General features: G+C 44.3%; 1 protein-coding gene across 4 annotated transcripts in view; it reads right to left on the bottom strand.

The window, feature by feature from the left end:
• Positions 1 to 19,827, bottom strand: part of Nlrp4 (NLR family, pyrin domain containing 4) — a 44,497-nt gene that overhangs the window by 17,353 nt on the left and 7,317 nt on the right. For 3 of the 4 annotated variants that reach the window (XM_006228201.5, XM_006228200.5, NM_001172164.2), the window contains 4 exons: positions 9,531 to 9,873; positions 2,968 to 4,540; positions 1,637 to 1,795; positions 1,057 to 1,221 (listed from right to left, as the gene is read on the bottom strand). In XM_006228201.5, the coding sequence (XP_006228263.1) occupies positions 1,057 to 1,221; positions 1,637 to 1,795; positions 2,968 to 4,540; positions 9,531 to 9,807 (2,174 nt within the window). In that variant the 5' untranslated portion in view covers positions 9,808 to 9,873. Of the gene's footprint in view, positions 1 to 1,056; positions 1,222 to 1,636; positions 1,796 to 2,967; positions 4,541 to 9,530; positions 9,875 to 19,827 lie in introns of those variants that run through there. The other variant, XM_039086996.1, reaches the window with a different exon arrangement.

Raw genomic sequence — 19,827 nt, forward strand, 5'->3', positions numbered from 1 at the left:
AAGCCGTGATTTCCAAAGTGGATACAACTATCTAGAAATTAACTTTCACATTCCATAATCAGTTCGACTTTTTAAAAAGTTAGACTTACTCATTTTTTAATTTCATCTATGAGTGTTTGGCCTGCGTGTGTCTGTGTACCACATGCATACCTGGTGCCTGCAGATGTCAGAAGGAATTAAAGATCCTGTGGAACTAGAGTTATGGATGGTTGCGAACCAACATATGGGTGCCAAAGATTGAACTCTGGTCCTCTGGAAGAGCAACAACAGCTCCTAATAGTGCAGTGTTTTAAATAATTACAAATTGCAACCATTTACTGATTTGCATGTGTGTGCATGCCTGAGCACATATGCTACAGCATGCAAAAGGGGCATGTGGAGAGTGTGGAACGAAAGAGGACAACTTGTGGAAGTTGGTTCTTTCCTTTCTCCATGTGGGTCCTGGGACAGAGCACAAGTTGTAGGGTTGGTAGCAAGTGCCTTACTTGACCAACTGATCCATCTCATTGGATGTGATCAGTCCTTAAAGTGAGGAAGTTTGCATATCATATGGGTAATAGAAAACAGGATACAAGTGTACAAATTAAAAACTGTAGTCCTGTGATGGTTTTAATGTTACCTTGACACAATCTAGAATCACCTAGAAAGAGAGTCTCGGTGATGACTTCTCTAGATAGGGATAACCTGTGTCCATGTTTAAGAGTGATTTCAGTTTCTTGATGAAGTTAACTGAGGTGGTAAGACCTGTCCAGTGTGGGTGGCACCATTCCTCAGGAAGCAGGATCCTGACCTGTATAGGAGTGGAGGAAGTTAGTTGAGCACTAGCATGCGTGCATTAGTCCACTCTCGATTGTGCATGAGATGGGACTATGCTTCCAGTCCTTTACTACCCTGACTTTCCACAGCAATGGCTCATAAGATGAAATTTTGAATCCAGTAAACTTTTTCCCCCTCTATCATTGCTTAGGTCAGGGCATTTTTGTCACAGCAAGCGGATCAAAATTAAGATGCCTCCTTTGAGTGGAGTCAGTGAGCTAGGAGACCACACAGACTTACATCAGCTTTTCTATGTTGCACTCGGCCTGGTTCAAGACATCACACAACAGTTTCACATCACTGTGGGAGAGGAACGTGAGGCTGAGGTTCAGGTGCTGCAAACGTTGGTTCTGAATCAACTCAAAGAATAGGTGGTTATCACACAGGAAGGTCACATTATTGACCCTGCGGAACAAAGAGAAGTGTCCATCAGTTTCCGCTGAGCTCTCATCTTTGGCAAGATCCTATATCCCGCAATGACTACATAACTAATTTTGTAACCCAGTGACCCAGCTCACTAGATGATTTTTCTCTTCCACATGGAACTCTGAGAAGAGTTGGGAGCCAAGGTTGGCTGTCTCATGAGGAAGCTACTGGCATCTAGAGAGCAGAGTCCTGTATATGCTTTTATCATTGTACAATTCATGGGACAGCCCTCAATAAAGAATGGTCATCAGCCACACATGTCAGTGGTACCAAGCTAGTGAGATTCTACTTCAGACTGCATAAGCCTTCATTTATGCAGTTTGCCAAGAGATGGTGGGAAGGTCAGTCTGTAACTTCTGTGATAAGACTACATCAAAGTCGACCTCTAACTTACACGAGTACTTTAAGGGTGCAGCTGGGGTACTTCAGATGATTATACAAGACCCAAAAGGCTGTCTCATTGAGATTAGTGTCTTTTACTTGGAGTACGTGGATGTCCTTACTGCTTATAAGCACAGAGCACATATGATGCCAACAGATGAGTAGCTTTTCCCTGTAACAGAGGACAAAGAAATGCATTCCATTGTTAAAAAGTTAATTCAAGGCACTAGAGAGATGGCTCAGTGGTTAAGAACTTTTGTTCTCACAGGAGACCAAGTTCAGTTTCTAGCACCAACATGGTGGTTCACAACCATCCTAACTCCAATACCGGGGTTATCTGACACATTCTTAGGGCCACCATGGGCACTGTATGCACATGTTATACATGCACATATGTAGGCAAAACATTCATACACACAAAACGAAGATAAACAAATAATAACACCAGCCAGCCCTTTTGGATTCTACTCATTTACAAAAAGCTAAGTCAAGCCATTCCCAGCACATAAATGTGGCAAACTGATTCCCCGAACAGATTAAAGGTAGACAGCTAAGGTCATTTCATGTTTGTAGTTCTTAGCCAGACATGTGGCAAGGTCGGTGGGATTCTGGTGTTATAGCTTGAGCATCGAGATGCAGTTAATGTCTATCGGGAAAAGGACAGAGGAGTCTGAGAAACCTTACACATTGGTGACCAGACCTGTCTGGGGCTTTCACCTTCACTCCTCACTCCCACAGTAGGGGAAGATCAACCAGATAGCTTGGCAGTATTGAACTTGAGAAATCATGCCTTACAGTTAACCTCGGTAGTTTTAGAATGAAAAATGAGGGAAGGTTCCAGAAGTCCTGAATCAAAACTTAGAGCCAGGATGTCCTGGCTCAAGCTTCAGATGCCACTACTGACTCAGTATGGATCCTGGGTAATGTATGTGACTCCTCTGCCTACTTTCCTCACCTCTAACAGGATCATCAAATTTGCCGTGTAACATTTCATATTGTGTGTGTGTGTGTGTGTTATATCATGTGTGTGGAGGCCCTAACTTGCAGGAATCAGCTTTTCTGCCTGGCGGTGTAAGGAACTGAACTTAGGTCATCAGAGGGCAGGCACTTTTTAATCTGCTGAGCCACCTTGGCAGCTCATCATACATGTTTTTGTGTGTATATGTTTGCGAATGTGTGTACATGTGTGCATGTGTCTGCACATATGTGCTTGCATATGGAAGCCAAGCCTCTGCCTCTTTAGTGCTGGGATTATAGGTACATGCTGTTAGGCAAAGGGTTTTAAAAAACTGTGGGGCAGATTCTGAAAAGGGGACAGAAAGGAAAGATAGTGAATGGACTCACGTATAGCTGTGTTCTTGTTCTTCACTCAGGATATTTTGGGTAGAAAAGGATAGTTTCTTCAGGGTAGAACAGTGTTTTAAGCAGTAGGCAGCAACAATAACATCAGAATAATCCTTAGCCACAAAGTTAATCTGCTCCATACAGTTCATTGCTTGCATTAAGAAGGCTTCATCCTCCATCTCAAACAGACAGTAAAACAACTTCATGCCATCTATCTGTTCTTGAAGCTCTTCATTGACACTTATGGTTTCCAGGCACTGATACAGCTGATGCTTTATTTCCTGGGACAACTGGTGGCCGAAAAACATCTCTAGCTTTTCTTGTTCCGATTCATGTAAAAGGCCAAAGAGGAAACAGCCTAAAAAGATCCACTGTACTTTGGCTTTCTTCAGAAATGTAAACAAGAGTGCCTCTACACTCTTTACGTCCTGGCTAGGGTGGTCCAAGTGGCTCTTTAGCAGATAAAAGACGGCAGCACAGACCTCCTGGAGAGATGGGTGGAGGAAAATGTAACAACTTTCAGATTCCTTGCTCCTTTCAAGGATCCGTCTGTCCAGCAATGTGGGGATGTCAGAATCCAGGATTCCATTTCTCCTGAGCGCCTCCTCACTAAACACAAATGTGTCGGTCCACATGCCCTCGGCAGCTAGAGAACACAAGCCCTGCAGCTGGTCTTGGCTTTTCTTACTTGGATACTGGGCATTTTGTGGAGTGAACAAATTGAAGATGTGAGTGGTGTACAGAGAGGTGGTACGTCGGCAGATGAAGACTGGGTCTCTTCCCTTCTCTATCTCCTTTTTAATACAGGTAGCCACCATCCAGCAGAGCACAGGGACCTGACATACATTGAACAGCTGCTCATTTTCTCTCACTAAACTGAAGGCCTCCAGGGTTCTGTTCTTATCTTGGAACAAGCTGCGGAAATACATCTTAATATTGTTCTCATTGAATCCTGTTATTATTTTCACATTGGTGCACTCAATCCTGTCCTCCATTTTCTCAAAAGTCTCTGGGGTAGCGGAGATGAGGAAAGAGGATTCGGGGAGCATCTTCCTCCTGAGCAAACTGCTCAGCAGTAAACTCACGGGCTGCTTCTCCGTGCAGTTATCACACAGCTCCGATTCCCGTTCGGACATATTGCATTCCATCACTTCCAAGCTGTCGATGATAAACAAGAGTTTCTCCGGCTGGGAGAGGATCTCCGCTGTGGGAGCCGAGGCATTGGGCCACTCTCTGGAGATCAGTTCTGCCAGACTTGCTCTCTTTAACTGCTTCACATCTTGACAGCAGAAGTAGAAGATGTAGGAGAATTTGTTCTGAAACACGATGCCTTCTGACCAGGCCAGCATTAACTTTGTCAACATCAGTGACTTGCCAATTCCCGCCACTCCTTGTAGGAACACCATGTGTGGCTTCTTTCCAGTTGCCTTTGATACAAGAAGGTTCTCAAAACGATCACAGTCATCCTGGGTAAATTTCTGCTTAAAGAGATCTTGAGCTTTGATGTTAAACTTTCTGGCATAATCATGGGTCAGCTTCTTCTTCAAATGAGCTTGATATAACTTTGAGTGACCTGAGTCAGTGAGCACAAGGGGAAAAACACACACACACAACATAACAAAAGTTAAGACAGGAACCAGATGTAGATCTCTCCTGAGAGACACAGCCAGAATACAGCAAATACAGAGGCGAATGCCAGCAGCAAACCACTGAACTGAGAATAGGACCCCCGTTGAAGGAATCAGAGAAAGAACTGGAAGATCTTGAAGGGGCTTGAGACCCCATATGTACAACAATGCCAAGCAACCAGAGCTTCCAGGGACTAAGCCACTACCTAAAGACTATACATGGACTGACCCTGGACTCTGACCTCATAGGTAGCAATGAATATCCTAGTAAGAGCACCAGTGGAAGGGGAAGCCCTGGGTCCTGCCAAAACTGAACCCCCAGTGATCGTGATTGTTGGGGGTAGGGCGGTAATGGGGGGAGGATGGGGAGGGGAACACCTATATAGAAGGGGAGGGGAAGGGGTTAGGAGGATGTTGGCCCAAAAACTGGGAAAGGGAATAACAATTGAAATGTAAATAAGAAATAACCAAGTTAATAAAGATGGAGAAAAAAAAGTTAAGTTAAACATTCACCCAGATATAGTCTGACCTTGATATTTTAATTCTCAGAATGTATCCTTAAAAGGTATTTTTAATTATGTTTGTGTTAATTGTGTTAGTAGATTCCTATGGAGGTTTGAAGTGTTAAATCCACTCCCTCCTCCCTGAGCTGGATTTACAGTCGGCCATGAGCAGCCCTCTAGGTGCTGAGGGTTGAACTCAGGTGTTGGACAGTGAAATCATGCCAGGAAGTTTGGTAAGGTAGAGCGGGCTGAGACCCAGAGACTCAGTGGCACACAGCTGAGGCTTAGGTGACTCCTTGCTCCCTGTCAGGCTGGTGGCCTGGAACTTGTGCCATGCTCCTCACATAGAAGAATGTGTCCTATGGTCACAAATCAGAGTTCTCCGTGTTTATGAGGTATCTTAGAGGGCTTAGACAATAAGCTTCCCTTCCCAGACAATCCTCCCTGCAAGAGATATTTAACCTCAGAAGTTAGTATGATACATTGTGCCTCCATTTTCTACCATGAACAACCAATACACTGTTTAGAGCCACGGACTGTCATTTTCATCACGATCCACTGTGGGAGCCATAAGAAGGCACTTGACTGAAGAACCACAGTTTAATTCTCCTGTTAGAGGCCTCTCTGTGCTCCCGGTCACAACTGCCACCAAGCCTGCCTCCACCAAGTGGACAATGTCTCCTAGGACAAGCAGAAGCTCCACCCTCCCGTCCCCTGCTAGATGCTGTCCCCAGCCTGCTGGCCCCTGACTCCATTCTCTGCTCTTCTGAGACTCATAGTGGTGCCTGGCTGTCCAAGAGTCTGAGAACCCCGTGGCCTGGGGACTCCTGAACCAGCTCCAGCTTCCCCCACCCAGAGTGGTGTCTTGGCTCTTCCTCACAGCCTGGCACCACCCCAGGCAGACTGACAGCCAGGACCTCTGAAAGAGTGGGATATACTCCTAGTCACTTACGATGCATGGTTTTAGGAGTTCGTAAGCTCTGGGCCCAGAACAATGCTAGTTAATGTGTGAAGATTTTCACTGGTCCTGAAGCAAGAGTCGCATTTCTCTGTGTGTCAGGAATGTTATACTGTTAAACTGTCGTGTGTTGCTTCAGAAGCTAGCACTTGAAGAGAGGTTGTCCCTTTCCCCCATTTCGGGCTCAAGCATGTCTAAGTGCAGTGCCTTCTTGTGTTCTTGTCTGGGAATGGTCTGACCCTAATTCTGCAACAGGAAGAGAATTCATAATCACTAGGACTAGAAACAAACTAGATGTCCCCAACTGAAGAATGGATAAAAAAAAATGTGGTACATCTACGCAATGGAATACTATTCAGCTGTTAAAAACCAAGACATCATGAATTTTTCAGGCACATGGATGGATCTTGAAAATATTATGCTGAGTGCGATAACCCAGTTCCCAAAGGATACTGGCCATAAAATATAGGTAACAGGCTACACTCCACATTGTTCTGTGGAGGCTGAACAGGAAGGAAGGCCCAAGTGAGGAAGCTTGCATTTCACTTAGAAGGGGGAATAAAATAGTCCTGAGAGGCAGATGGAGGGAGAGAACTGGAGGGAAGGGAGATGGGGAGAGTACTGGGGGATTCAGGACGAGGCGTGGGGAAGAACAGGAGTCAGATGGCCATGGAAATGAGTGGAAATCTGCAACTGACAGGGTTGAGGAGGTGGGGGGCATCTCCAGGATGAGATATGGCCTGGGACAAGGCAGGTGCCCAAGAATCAATGGGGTAACCTTAGCTGTGACTCCCTACATTGGGGCTATGGAACCTGGATATAGGCCACATCCTATATCCAGACAGGAACCTCAGTGGAGCAACAGAAACACCAACCCACCCACAAAACTTTCAACCCCAAATTTATCCTGTCTCTAGGTGTGATGGTTTGTATATGCTTGGCCCAGGGAGTGGCACAATTAGCAAGTGTAGCCTTGTTGGTGTGTTATGGTGGCTATGCGACTTAATACCCTTGTCTTAGCTGCCTGGAAGTGAGTCTTCTATTAGCTGCCTTTGGAATAAGAGGTGGAACTCTCAGCTACTCCAGCCCCACATCTGCTTGGTCCCTGCCATGCTCCTGCCTTGACGATAATGAACTGAACCTCTGAACCTGCAAGCCAGCCCCAATTAAATGTCATCCTTGTAAGAGTTGTTTTGGACATGGTTTCTGATCACAGCAGTAAAACCCAAACTAATACAACAGGTGATGCAGGCATGGGGGAGGGAGCAGAGATGGAGGGAATGGCCAACCAATAACTGGCCAAACTTGAGACCCATCCCATGGGCAAGCATCAATCCCTAATACTATTAATGATATATTTGCAGATAGGAGATGTTGTTCTCGGAGAGGCTCCACCCAGCAGCTAACTCAGAGATACAGACACCTACAGCCAAAGAGTGGATGGAACTTTGGGATTCCTACAGAAGAAGAGGAGGAAGGATTGTGGGTCCTGAACGGGATAGGAACTCCACAGAAAGACCAAAACTAACCTGGACCCTTGGGGCTCTCTGAGTCTGAACCACCAACCAAAGAACACACATGAGCATGACCTAGGCCTCCCTGCACATATGTAGTAGATGTGCAGCTTGGTCTTCACGTGGGCCCTGAACTACTGGAGTGGGGGGCTATCCCCAAAGCACTTGCCTGTCTGTGGGGCATGTTCTTCTAGCTGGGCTGCCTTATCTGGCCTCAGTGGAAGAGGAAGCACCTCGCCTCACAGAGACTTGAAGTGCCAGGGTGGGCAGGACACCCAGGGGGGAACCACCCACTCAGAGGAAAAGGGGAAATGGGGGAGGGGAAGGATTGTGAAAGGGGGTAACTTGGAGGGGGTAGTGAGTGGGATATAAAGTGGATAATTAAAAATAAAATAAAATAATAAAATAAAGAATTAACTGGACAGGGAATGAAGGGCTTAGGGGCAGTTAGAAACAAAAGCCAGACTAAAGCACAGACTTTTTTTTTAAATGAAAAAGAGATATATACAAGTCATTGTCTGAAGAAATACATGGTGTTCAAGAGAGCGAAGTGGTTAAGTAGTTAAAAGCACCAAGAGGACCTGGGTTCAGTTCTAAGCATCCACATGACAGCATCCACATTCTGTAGGTCCAGTACCAGGAGATCTGATGTCCTCTTCCGGACACCAAGGGCACTGTCCACACGGGGGCACATGCATATATGCAGCCACTCTTACATATACAAAATATAGTTTCTAACTGTTCTTATGTATTTTAATCATGAATTAAAGATTTAGATACGTGCAACTAGAATCCCAGAAGAAGGTGGGACAGAAAGAAGAGCACAGAGACAATCTTTACACAAATATAGACTGAGGAGTAAAGAATATCACATAGCTGCAGATCTAACATAATTAGTGAATCCCAGGAAGGTTGGGCTTTAAAAGAAAACAACATCCAGGCTTATCATGGAACTTCAAAGACAAAGAAATGAATAGAACCTTAAAGCACCCATAATATCTTATACCAGGATAAAGATATGCGTGACTCTTAAGAACATAGTGTTCATGAAACATGGCTCTTTTGATATAAATTTTTGCTTGTTAGAGTCAAAACAGCCACAGTCACAACGAAGACTGAGAGATCTTGTTCCATACTGCATTACACAGGTGTTTCACATGCGTGATACGTATGTGGGACGGTGAGTGGGGGAGGGGTGCAGGTTGATGCTGCTGTCTGTTTCAGCTGCTCTCTGCTTTTTAAAAGATTTATTTGTTTTTTTTTCAACTTTATGTGCATTGATGCTTTTGTCTGCCTACCTGTATGTGCACCAGATGTGTGTGCAGTGCCCTAAGAGGACAGAAGAAGGCATTAGACTTCCTGAACCTGGAGTTACAGGTTGTTGTGAAGTACCAGGTAGGTTTTGGAGACAGAGCCTAGATCTTCCAAAAGAGCAGGTGTTCTTAACCACTGAGTCATCTCTCCAGGCCCTCCATCTTATTTTTTGAAACAAATTTTTTTAAGGTGGCTTAAAACTTACCAAACTGACTGGCCACTTGCTACCATGACTTGCTTTTATGTGGATGCTGAGATCCAACATCAGATTGTCACATAGCAAGCACCTTGCAGGCTGAATCATCTTCCTAGATCCTATAAGTGTGATTTATTGCAGGTGTGGTCTGTTGCTGCTGACCTAAATCCGCAGTGCTACCATCCACTCTAGAGTTAAGGCTCCAGATTAGATTTGAGGGGAATATTACTAATGTCCTGTGAGAAGTTTAACCATCTAGGTTAGGTCATGCCACCCTCATACATTTGATATACAGTCTAGACCTAATGTGTCTACATGAACCTGCCTCCTTCCTCAAGGAGAAGAATATCTCATGACACCCAATGGCTGTAGGGTGGATGGGCATGAAGAACAGTTATCATAATTATGGCATGATCCTCACTCACTGTAAAGCAGCTTTGACCAACTTACCAGCAATCTCTCTTCCTGCCCTCTCAATGAGATCCTTCCTGTTCATCTTCTGGAAGATTTTGAAGGTCATGTCCCAGGCTTGCTTCTCCTCATAATGTTTCAACAGTAAGTTGGCAAGGTCTTCCCGAGATGCCTTCTTCACTTTGGTCCAAGAAATCTGTTTCAGCCTCAACTGCAAAATCTCCTGTTTGAGGAATTCCTTAAACTTCACGAATTCTTTCTTGTTTAACTCTTCCAAGTACCACATAAGGCCAAAATCAGAAAAGAATGATGCCATTGCGTCTTAAGGAAGATAGATGTGTCTTCAGAGAGATGAGTAACAGGAGTAAGAACCTGATGAGATCTGTGGGAAAATCAGGCAAGCAGCTGAGTTAATAAACACAAAACAAAAAAAAGGGGGTCATTGGGCTGGGGAGACGGTAGAGCTGGTAAAGTGTTGGCTGCGTAAGTGTAGGGACATAAGCTGGGTCCTCAACATTTATGTAAGAAGCAGGGTGTGCAGCCACAGAACCTTCAAACTACTCTATGTCTTGTCTGCAAGATGTGCTGGGGTAATGATGATGCAGACTTGTGGGAGTGGCCAACCAATGACTGGTCCAACATGAGGCCCACACTATGAGAAAGGACCATATCTGACACTGTGTTGATGGCCAGAAACTAGAGGCTGGTCAGCACAGAGATCAAGGATAGAACCAGGAGACCTTGACAACAGAACTTTGCTTGGTCTCCTTCTTCTCTCCCCCCCTTGACCCTCAGGTAGTTCCTCTTTGGGACCCTGAATAACTGGACCTGCTGGACCGGTCAGGCTAGGTTATTGGAGAACAAGAGGTCCTGTCCTCTTCTGCCAGGGAACTTGGTGTTAGTTAAAACTTCTGATCCAAAAACATATCTCTTTCAACCCACAATTATGACTTCTAATATGATGCTCTTAAAGACCTCAGAAGAGATCCTCCTCTGGAACAACAGTTGGTCAGTGCTGAACCATAAGGCACATATGGGTATTCTTGTTTGCATCTCTTCTGCCCTGGTTAGTTGTCCTGTAATACCACTTTATTTGAGATCAGAAGTAAACCCAGAGTATATGAGCTATGCCCTCTATTGCCTTAACTCTACATTGTGATAGTCAAAGGTTTCAGGTTCATATTTATAATCCTAACTGTATCAAAAGCAACCCTTTATCCAACTGAAAGGTTGCATCTCCTTCAGAAGACCTCTATCACCCAAGCTACAATGCTATACACCCACCAGTTTATTTTTAAATTGAGTGTTCTTGCCAGCTTCAAATGAAGATTGCAATCCAATTAATAGTATTTGCTTTGAAGATTGCTAGTCATTTAAGAAATTGGTTCCCCAAGAATACCCTTGGCAGGGAATAGAGAGGCAAAGATTAAAACAGACACAGAAGGAACACCCATTCAGAGCCTGCCCCACATGTGGCCCATACATATACAGTCACCCAATTAGACAAGATGGATGAAGAAAGAAGTTCAGGCAGACAGGAGCCGGATGTAGATCTCTCCTGAGAGACACAGCCAGAATACAGCAAATACAGAGGCGAATGCCAGCAGCAAACCACTGAACTGAGAATAGGACCCCCGTTGAAGGAATCAGAGAAAGACCTGGAAGAGCTCGAAGGGGCTCGAGACCCCTTATGAACAACAATGCCAAGCAACCAGAGCTTCCAAGGACTAAGCCACTACCTAAAGACAATACATGGACTGACCCTGGACTCTGACCTCATAGGAAGGAATGAATATCCTAGTAAGAGCACCAGTGGAAGGGGAAGCCCTGGGTCCTGCTAAGACTGAACCCTCAGTGAACTAGATTGTTGGGGGGAGGGCAGCAATGGGGGGAGGGTGGGGAGGGGAACACCCATAAAGAAGGGGAGGGGGAGGGGTTAGGAGATGTTTTCCCGTAAACCGGGAAAGGGAATAACACTCGAAATGTAAATAAGAAATACTCAAGTTAATAAAAAAAAAGAAAGAAAGAAAGAAAGAAAAAAAAAGGATAGAACCAAATATGACTGGCAAAAAAGGTCAATGAAATGATTTCTAATGATTTTTCTGCTATATTCATAGATCAGTGCCTAGCTTGATTGTCATCACGGACACCATCCAGCAACTGAGAGGAGCAGATGTAGAGACCACAGCAGAACACTTGGTGAAGTCAGGGGAAACCCCCAGAAGGAGAGGAAGGCCTGTTGAAGCCAGAGGAGTCAAGGACACCATGAGAACACATCCCACAGAATCAACTAAGCAGAGCTCATAGAAGCTCATAGAGACCGAAGGGACAATCACAGAGCCTGCATGGGTCTGCACTAGATCCTCTGCATATACGTTACGGTTGTGAAGCTTGTTGATTTTTTGCAAAAGCAGGAGTGGAGGGTGCCTCTAACTCATTCACCTGCACTTGAGAGCCTTTACTTCCTACTAAGTTGCCTCATCCAGCTTTGATATGAGGGGTTGTGCCTGGTCTTAATATAATTTACTTTGCAGTATTCAATCGATATTCCTGGGAGGCTTGCTCTTTTTTTTTTTTTTTTTGAAGGAAAATGAAGTAGAAATGGATCTAGGAGTCAGGAGAATTTTATGTGAGGGGGACTGGAAGAAATGGAATTAGGGGAAACTATTGTTGGAAGCAGAGGAGGAGATGGTGGCGGCGGCGGAGGAGGAGGCAGCAGTAGCAGCAGTGGTGGTGGCATGTAATGGCACAGCCCTGCAATCCCAGCACTGGGAAGGCAGACACAGGAAGATCCTGAAGCTTGCTGGCCAGCTTGTCTAGCCAAATTTGGTGAGCTCTAGGTTTCCTGAGAGATCCCATGTCAACAATCAGGTAGAGAGTTAATTGAGGAAGATACTTGATGTCAATATCTGGCTCCCATGAAAACATTCCCCCTCCCCATCTCCACACATAATAATGTAATCACTAACTGATCACATAGTACACTATTCGTTGTGGGTGATAAATAAAGGCAGGGAGTTTTTAACTCTCATCTCATCGAAAGGATCACTACAACAGTTAACACAGTGAGTCTCACCCTTCCAACTCTTGAAAGCATTTAGCACAGTCATCATGCTTTGGTGACCCCCAATCACAAAGTTCATTGGTTCTTCATATCTGCAATTTTGCTACTTTATGAATAGTGATGTAAATATCTGTGTTTTCACCCTTGCGAAATAGTGGTTCACCCCTCAAAAGGGTCATGACCCACAGCTTCAGAACCACTGCCACAACACTTTCAAAACAACCAAGTGAGATTTATTACTCTAAAGAATTACTGATGGGGCTGGAGTGATGGCCTAACTATTAAGAGCATTTGGTGCTCTTACAGAAGATCCACATTTGGTTTGCAGGACCCACACTAGGGGTCTCACAGCTGCCTGTAACTTTAGAAGTAGCGAGTCTGACACCCTCTTATGGACTCTGCAGCCAGGGCACACATGTGGTACTCCTACTTACACTGAGGCACACATGTACCCATAAATGTTAAAAGAATTACTGGTACCTCTACTTCTGTGATACCAGGTGGAATGCTAACACAGGACAGTATTTGTGATGCTATTAGGAAAGCAGTACTATGGCACAGGATACACTTCCGGCATAACACAGCTGTAAATAGAACAGGTAGCTGGGTCCAGTGGCACAGGGCTGGGACCCCAGCTACTTCAGAGGCTGAGGCAGGAGGATTTCAAATTCAGGGTCTGCCTACCAACATATTGAGGTGAAGGCAAGCCTGGACAACTTAGTGAAACCTCGTCTCAAAGAAAAAGTGGGGCTACAGAGATGGCTATGGGTTAGGATTGCTGGATGCTCTTCCAGAGAATCTGGGTTCATTTCCCAGCACCCACATGGTGGCTTTCAATGATGGTAGGGGGTAGCTCAGGGGTTAAGAGTATCTGCTGATCTTGCAGAGGACTTGAGTTCAGTTACCAGCATTTCTATCAGATGGGTCACAACTACCTATAACTTCTGTTCAAGGGCACCTGAAACCTTCTCCTGGTCTCCCTGTCCCCAGGCATGCACACGATGCACAGACAAACCAAAACACATAATAAATAATATATAATATTAATTAAAAATTAAAACAATAATAAGTAAATAAGATGTAATTTTTGAAGTATATAAGAATAAAAAATAAAGAGAGATTTATGGGCCAGTGTTTGCGTAGCTTTTCCACTGTACCAGATTTAATCTTCAGTACTGAAAAAAAAAACAACCAAAAAGATATGCCTAAACTAATCAAAGGAAGGCCTGACATAATTATGATGTCCAGGAATTTTAACTCTAAGACAAAACCACAGCAAAGAGGACCTTCACCAGATATTAGATGCAGAAACAATAGAAATCATCCAGAAAATATGAAAATCTTAACCTTTACCTGACTAGCACACCAACGATCTAAAGCAGATAGACTTATGCATGAGTAGCGGGAAACCACATGGAGGAGTGTCTTTTCAACAAAGGGTATGGGAACAAAATAGTCTACATGCAAATAAAGAGAACTGGCTCCTGCAGAACGACATCTGAGGTGGTCTTCTGGTCCCCACAAACACCTGTACACACACATGCATTCACATTCATGAAAAGATGATAAACATTATTCATCATTAATATGAAAATGAAAACAGTGAGATATCCTCAGATATCTAAGGAACCGAGCAAGGGACTGTGGAGGTGGCTCAGATGGACGAATGCTTGTCCAACAAGCAGGCATCTCTGGTTCTGCTCTAGCATCACATGCACATGAATGAACGAGTGAATGGATGAATGAATGAATGGATGAATGAATGAATGAATGAATGAATGAAGAGCCTATTCCTGGGTGGCCTTGGGATTCAGATGTGAGTACACGGTGGAAAGAGAAAACCAACTTTCATAAGCACAGATGCTCCTAGGCATGTGTGTACCCCTATGTGTATATGATACAGAAATAAAATAAACATAATAAAAAAGAAAAAGTACACATGCATGTTCAATTTACAATACTTTCAATCCCCACTTGGCTTACTGAGATGCAACTTCAGCATAAGCTGAGGAATCCATCTATCTGGAAAGATCACTACTAGGCCCCTTGAAACAACTGAATGAAATCATCGATCTACTCTATCAAGAAGCCCAAAGGGAGACATTACCCACATCTGGACTCTTTACAGGGAAACTTAAAAAAGAGATGAGACAGAAAAAATATGGAGACAGTTCCAGAGTGCTAGGCAGGTACACGGGGATGGTAGGCATTTCTCTGTCAGGCAGCCTGAGGTAGGATAGGAAGACACTGGTGATTTGGGGCTTGCAGAGGAAAGATGCTATGCTCTCGAGACTTGGTTTTCTGTTTTGACTGATGAAAAAGTCACAAGTCAGACCCCACTGGCAAGAACCTGAAGGCCCACTGACACTGTATGTGTTGTTCAAAGGACATTTTGTCTGAGAGGATAAATGAATCTTCACTTAGGGCCAGGGGATGCCTTCCTGAAGACATCCCCACCAAGTATAACATAGACAGGAATTAGGCTGTGTTGACCCTTAAGGATCGAGTGACCCTCTCACTCGGGTCGAATATCAGACATCCTGCATGTAAGATATTTGCATTATGATTCATAACAGTAGTAAAGAGCTATGAAGTAGCAATGAAAAAAAATTACGGTTGGGGGCCACCACAACATGAGGCACTGCATTAAATGGTCACAGCATTAGGGAGGTTCAGAACCACTTGGCTAAACTAACAATATAACCTTGATTTGCTAGCACACTTTTTTCCTGTTCTAGAAGATACCCTTCATGAAGCCACCTTAAACGTTGTGTGTTGAGAAAAAGCCTTTAATTTATTTTAGAGGGAACACATAGTATTTATGGACGGGTATGGGCACCAGCGGAAGGTATCAAGGTACCTCAATCTTCAAGAGTAAGAATTTTGCCACAGGCACGAAATCAAGGGTATCTCTTCTTCTTTTTTAATTGTATTTTATACATAGTTGTTTTTTTTTAAAAGATTTATTCATTATATATAAGTACACTGTAGCTGTCTTCAGACACACCAGAAGAGGGCATCAGATCCCATTACAGATGGTTGTGAGCCACCCTGTGGTTGCTGGGATTTGAACTCAGGACCTCTAGAAGAGCAGTCAGTGCTCTTAACCACTGAGCCACCTCTCCAGCCCCAGGGTATCTCATCTTTATCATTCCTTCCTCCTCCCTCATCTTTCCCCTACCCAGGCCCCCGTAGGGATGCCTGGGCCTGCTCTTCTTTGTCCTGAGCCTGAAGTGACTCAACCTTGGAGGTGGAGAGAAACCTTCACTCATTTGTCCAAGGGACAAATGATTTTAGTTAAAGGAGGTGGTAATGATGTTGTTTTCCCCCAAAACAGGGGCCTGAGACCTAAAATCAATAGCAGCATCAAGAGTCCAATCAACCTTGTGGGACCTCAGGATGCAAACTCAAACTCATCATGGTGGCTTTAGCTGGATAATGCTAAACAGGCACGCTGGCCAACAGCTTCAGGGTGAGCACAACCAAGTAGAGCAGTAATAGTGAAGCCAGGGTGCCAGCTGGGGAAGGAGCTATGGAAGGCGACCGAGACATTGGCTAGGAGTGGAGACTGCAGCTCCATAATGGTTGATGGCGTTCGCTCCATGGCACTGCCTGGTCCTTCACCATGCACCTCTGGCACAGGGCCCCAGTGAGTGGTGAGCAGAAAGGGGAGGCCATGGGCCAGCCAAAGCCCAAGATCACAGCACTCGCCCCAGCCTCAAAGGCTGAACCTCCCTAATGCTGTGACCACTGGCAGGCTGCCGCTCACCCAAGCCGCAAAGCATTTAATTTTTACCATTACAAAATATCATTCTTTTAAAAGTATTTTGAAATCTTCTCTCGCCCCTCTCTCTGTATGTATACCTGTGCCTGTGCGAGTGTGATGTGTGTGCAGAGGCCAGAAGGTTTCACAGTAGCCTGGAGCTGAGGTTACAGGCAGTTGTGAAACATTCACGTGAGAACCAAACAGCAAACATTTTAAATCTCTCTCCAGCATCACAAATTACACTCTTGGGGCAATAAAGAAGTGTGTGTGTGTGTGTGTGTGTGTGTGTGTGTGTGTGTGTGTGTGTGTTATTTCTTATCAACCTTAGAAGTGTAACTTGAGAGCCATTAAGATCCTATGTATACCCACTGCCAAGAAACTGTGAGTCTCCCTTGAAAAGCCCGTGTCTTAGCTGTGTGTTCTACTCTCTCTCTTCTGAAACACTTTTCTATTTTTTAAAAGAATCCAACTTGGCCTCACATCTGGCTTGCTCTGAAGTTAATTTCTTGGTTGAAGCCACAGATCCTGATTTTGCCTGGGTGGGCGTGTGGTGGGGGGAGGGGAGGGAGTCTATGAAGAATTCCCCATGCAGCTGCCGGTGAGGTGTGTGGCTGTGTTCCTATCTTTAGTGACAGCCAACCTAGATCAGACACTGTGGGAAGAGGAAAAGTATTAGAATCCAGGCCAGACTTCTGCTCAGGCCACTATACCTGCAGCAGCTCCTCCTCTCTCACGGTCAGTGTAAGAAAAATTTTTGTGGTCCATTTTCAGAGTGCTCTGAACTCAGAGATCATCAAAGAATCACAGATTGAAAGCAGGAGGCCCTAGGCCCTGTTCTCCCCTAACAGGTGGCTGGCAGTTTGCAGAGTTGCAAAGTTACAGGCAGTCTTCCCTGTGACTGAAGTTACAAACAAAAAGGGGGGCAGTCTCAACAATGAATCCTTAGATAAAGGAAGGCTTTGCTTCCTGAAGGAACCTGATGAGGGAATTTGGGGAAGAATTTACATGGCAGAGTACAGGAAGGAGAACCGTGAAAAGCTGTGTCTGGGACATGATGCAGTTGTTGTATACACAAACTCACAATGGAGTTACCTGAGCAAGATGAAGCCAGTCAACATTCTAGTGTTGATTGGTAGAAGGGGTGACAAGGTCCCACTCCTCATTGAGGAGCTAGTGGCATTTGATAGCTACCGAGAAGGAGAGCCATTTTTCCATAAGGGGACACCCAGGTAGCTGCCAGTGTTCAAGTGAGTGACCCCACAGCCGTGCACATATGGGCATGGCTAACAGAACTATATTTAGCTTGAAACTTCACAAGCACAATATATACATGAGAAACAACAAAGAGACCAACCCGAATCAGAAGAAAATGATAATCAATGAAAAAGAGAGAGAAAAAGAGAGAGGCACTAAAAGTCAGTAAATCCTTTGAGAACCCCTAACAGGTCTAATTTAAAAAATAAAATACACCAGAAGAGTGACACACACTTTTGATCCCAGTCCTCAGGAGGCAGAGACAGGGGGATCTCTGAGTTCAAAGCCAGCTGGTTCTACAGAGTAAGTTATAGTACAGCCAGGGCTACACAGAGAATCCCCTGTCTTGAAAAACAATAACAAAAAAGTCACCAGGCGGTGCATATCTTTAATCCTAGCACTCAGGAGGCCGAAGAGGTGTATCTTTGTGAATTTGAAGCAGGCCAGGGCTACAAAGTGAGACCCCCTTGTCTCAAAACAAAAAACGAAACAAACAAAAAACCAACTAACAACAACAACAAAAAAAAAACCCCAAAACAAAACAAAAACGACAAAAAAAAACCCAAAAAACAAACAAACAAAAAAAAAACAACCAAAAAAACCAACCAACCAACCAACCCACAGAAAAGAGCATAACAAATGAATAGGAAGCACCAGCTAGCATCCAGAAACCTCACCACACACATACCCTGCCGGTATTAAAAGCAGGGACAGTCACAACTCTCAACCTGATCAAACTGATGGTTTAGTTCACATACTGGTTCCTGAAATGCCATCCCTCACCTTCCACCTTCCATTTCCTTTTATTTAAAGGGTTTTGGGTTCCAGCTTTGGAGATGTTAGGCAATTGTGCTTACCACCAAGCTAAACCTTCAACCCCCAAGGCTCACTTTACCGGGTGAAACAAATTCCTACCTCGGGTCCTCCCCGAGGCTTTAGATTCCAACATCTTCATCAGTAAGTTGGGTCAAAACAAAGTCATTTTGTCTCTCCAGAAATTATTTACACACGTACACACACACTCACAGACACAGACACACACACACACACAGACACACAGACACACAGACACACAGACACACACACACACACACACACACACACCCCTTTCACAGGGGTTGGGAGGGTGAGCAAACACACAAATTTGTGCCAGAACCCCAACTGTTTGAGGGTTAGGCTGCATGCTGGAAGTGTTAACAAATATTTAATATAAAAACTCTTATGAAAACACACCCAACCATTTAACAATAATATACTAGAAACATTAAGAAGTTTTTGTTGTTGTTGTTTTTGGCTCTGTGAGACAGGGTTTCTCGGTGTAGCCCCGGCTGTACTATAACTCACTCTGTAGAGACCAGGCTGGCCTCAAACCCAGAGATCACTCTGCCTTTTCCTCCTGAGCACTGGCTTTAAAGGCATGTTCTACCACTCCCAGGCTTCATTGGCTTTTGTTTGTTTTTGTTTTTTTGAGACAGTGTTTCCTCTGTGTAGCCCTGGCTGTCCTGAAACTTGCTGTATTGACAGACCAGGATGGCCTTGAACTCACAGACCCTGCCTCTGCCTCCTAAGTGCTGAAGTAATGTTCATCCTGTGACACCATCATTACTTTCTTATTTGTTTGTTTATTTATATATATTTTAATTAGACCGTTTGGGGCCTCTCAAAGAACCTACTGACTTTGACTCTCTTTTTTTCATTCATTAATTATTTTACTTGGTTTTGATGCTGGGATCAAGGGCATGTGACATCACGATGGGGTAAATATTAAAGTTTTTATATTGGCCAACAGTATCCTGCTACTATTAATTTCCTGGCTTTGATATACTGTGGTTCTGAAAAACATTTATATTTTCAGAACATAAACTGAATTATTTGTGGTAAAATAGTACAGGTAATTTTCAGGGGTCTCTGTTACAAAATGACATAAACTAAGTGGTTTAAAACTACAGAAATCCCATTAGGGAATGCAGGTTGACTAGCAGCATGCTTACTTAGCATGTAGAGCCCTGGGTTCCATCCTATAACACAAAAAATCAGATGTGGTGGTGTACACCTGTAACACCAGAACCTGGGAGGTGAAAGCAGGGGGATTAGATGTTCAAGGTCATCCTTGGCTGCACAGCTATTTTTCAGCTGCCCACAGTCCTTGAGAGACTGTCTCAAAAAAACCAACCAACTCCAATAACACCAAAATCTCTAAGAATTGTATCACAGGGGCTTCACACTCTCTCCATCAGAAGCCCTGGCCTGTC

Source organism: Rattus norvegicus, chromosome 1 (genome assembly GCF_036323735.1).
Source record: "Rattus norvegicus strain BN/NHsdMcwi chromosome 1, GRCr8, whole genome shotgun sequence".
Lineage (NCBI taxonomy): Eukaryota > Metazoa > Chordata > Mammalia > Rodentia > Muridae > Rattus > Rattus norvegicus.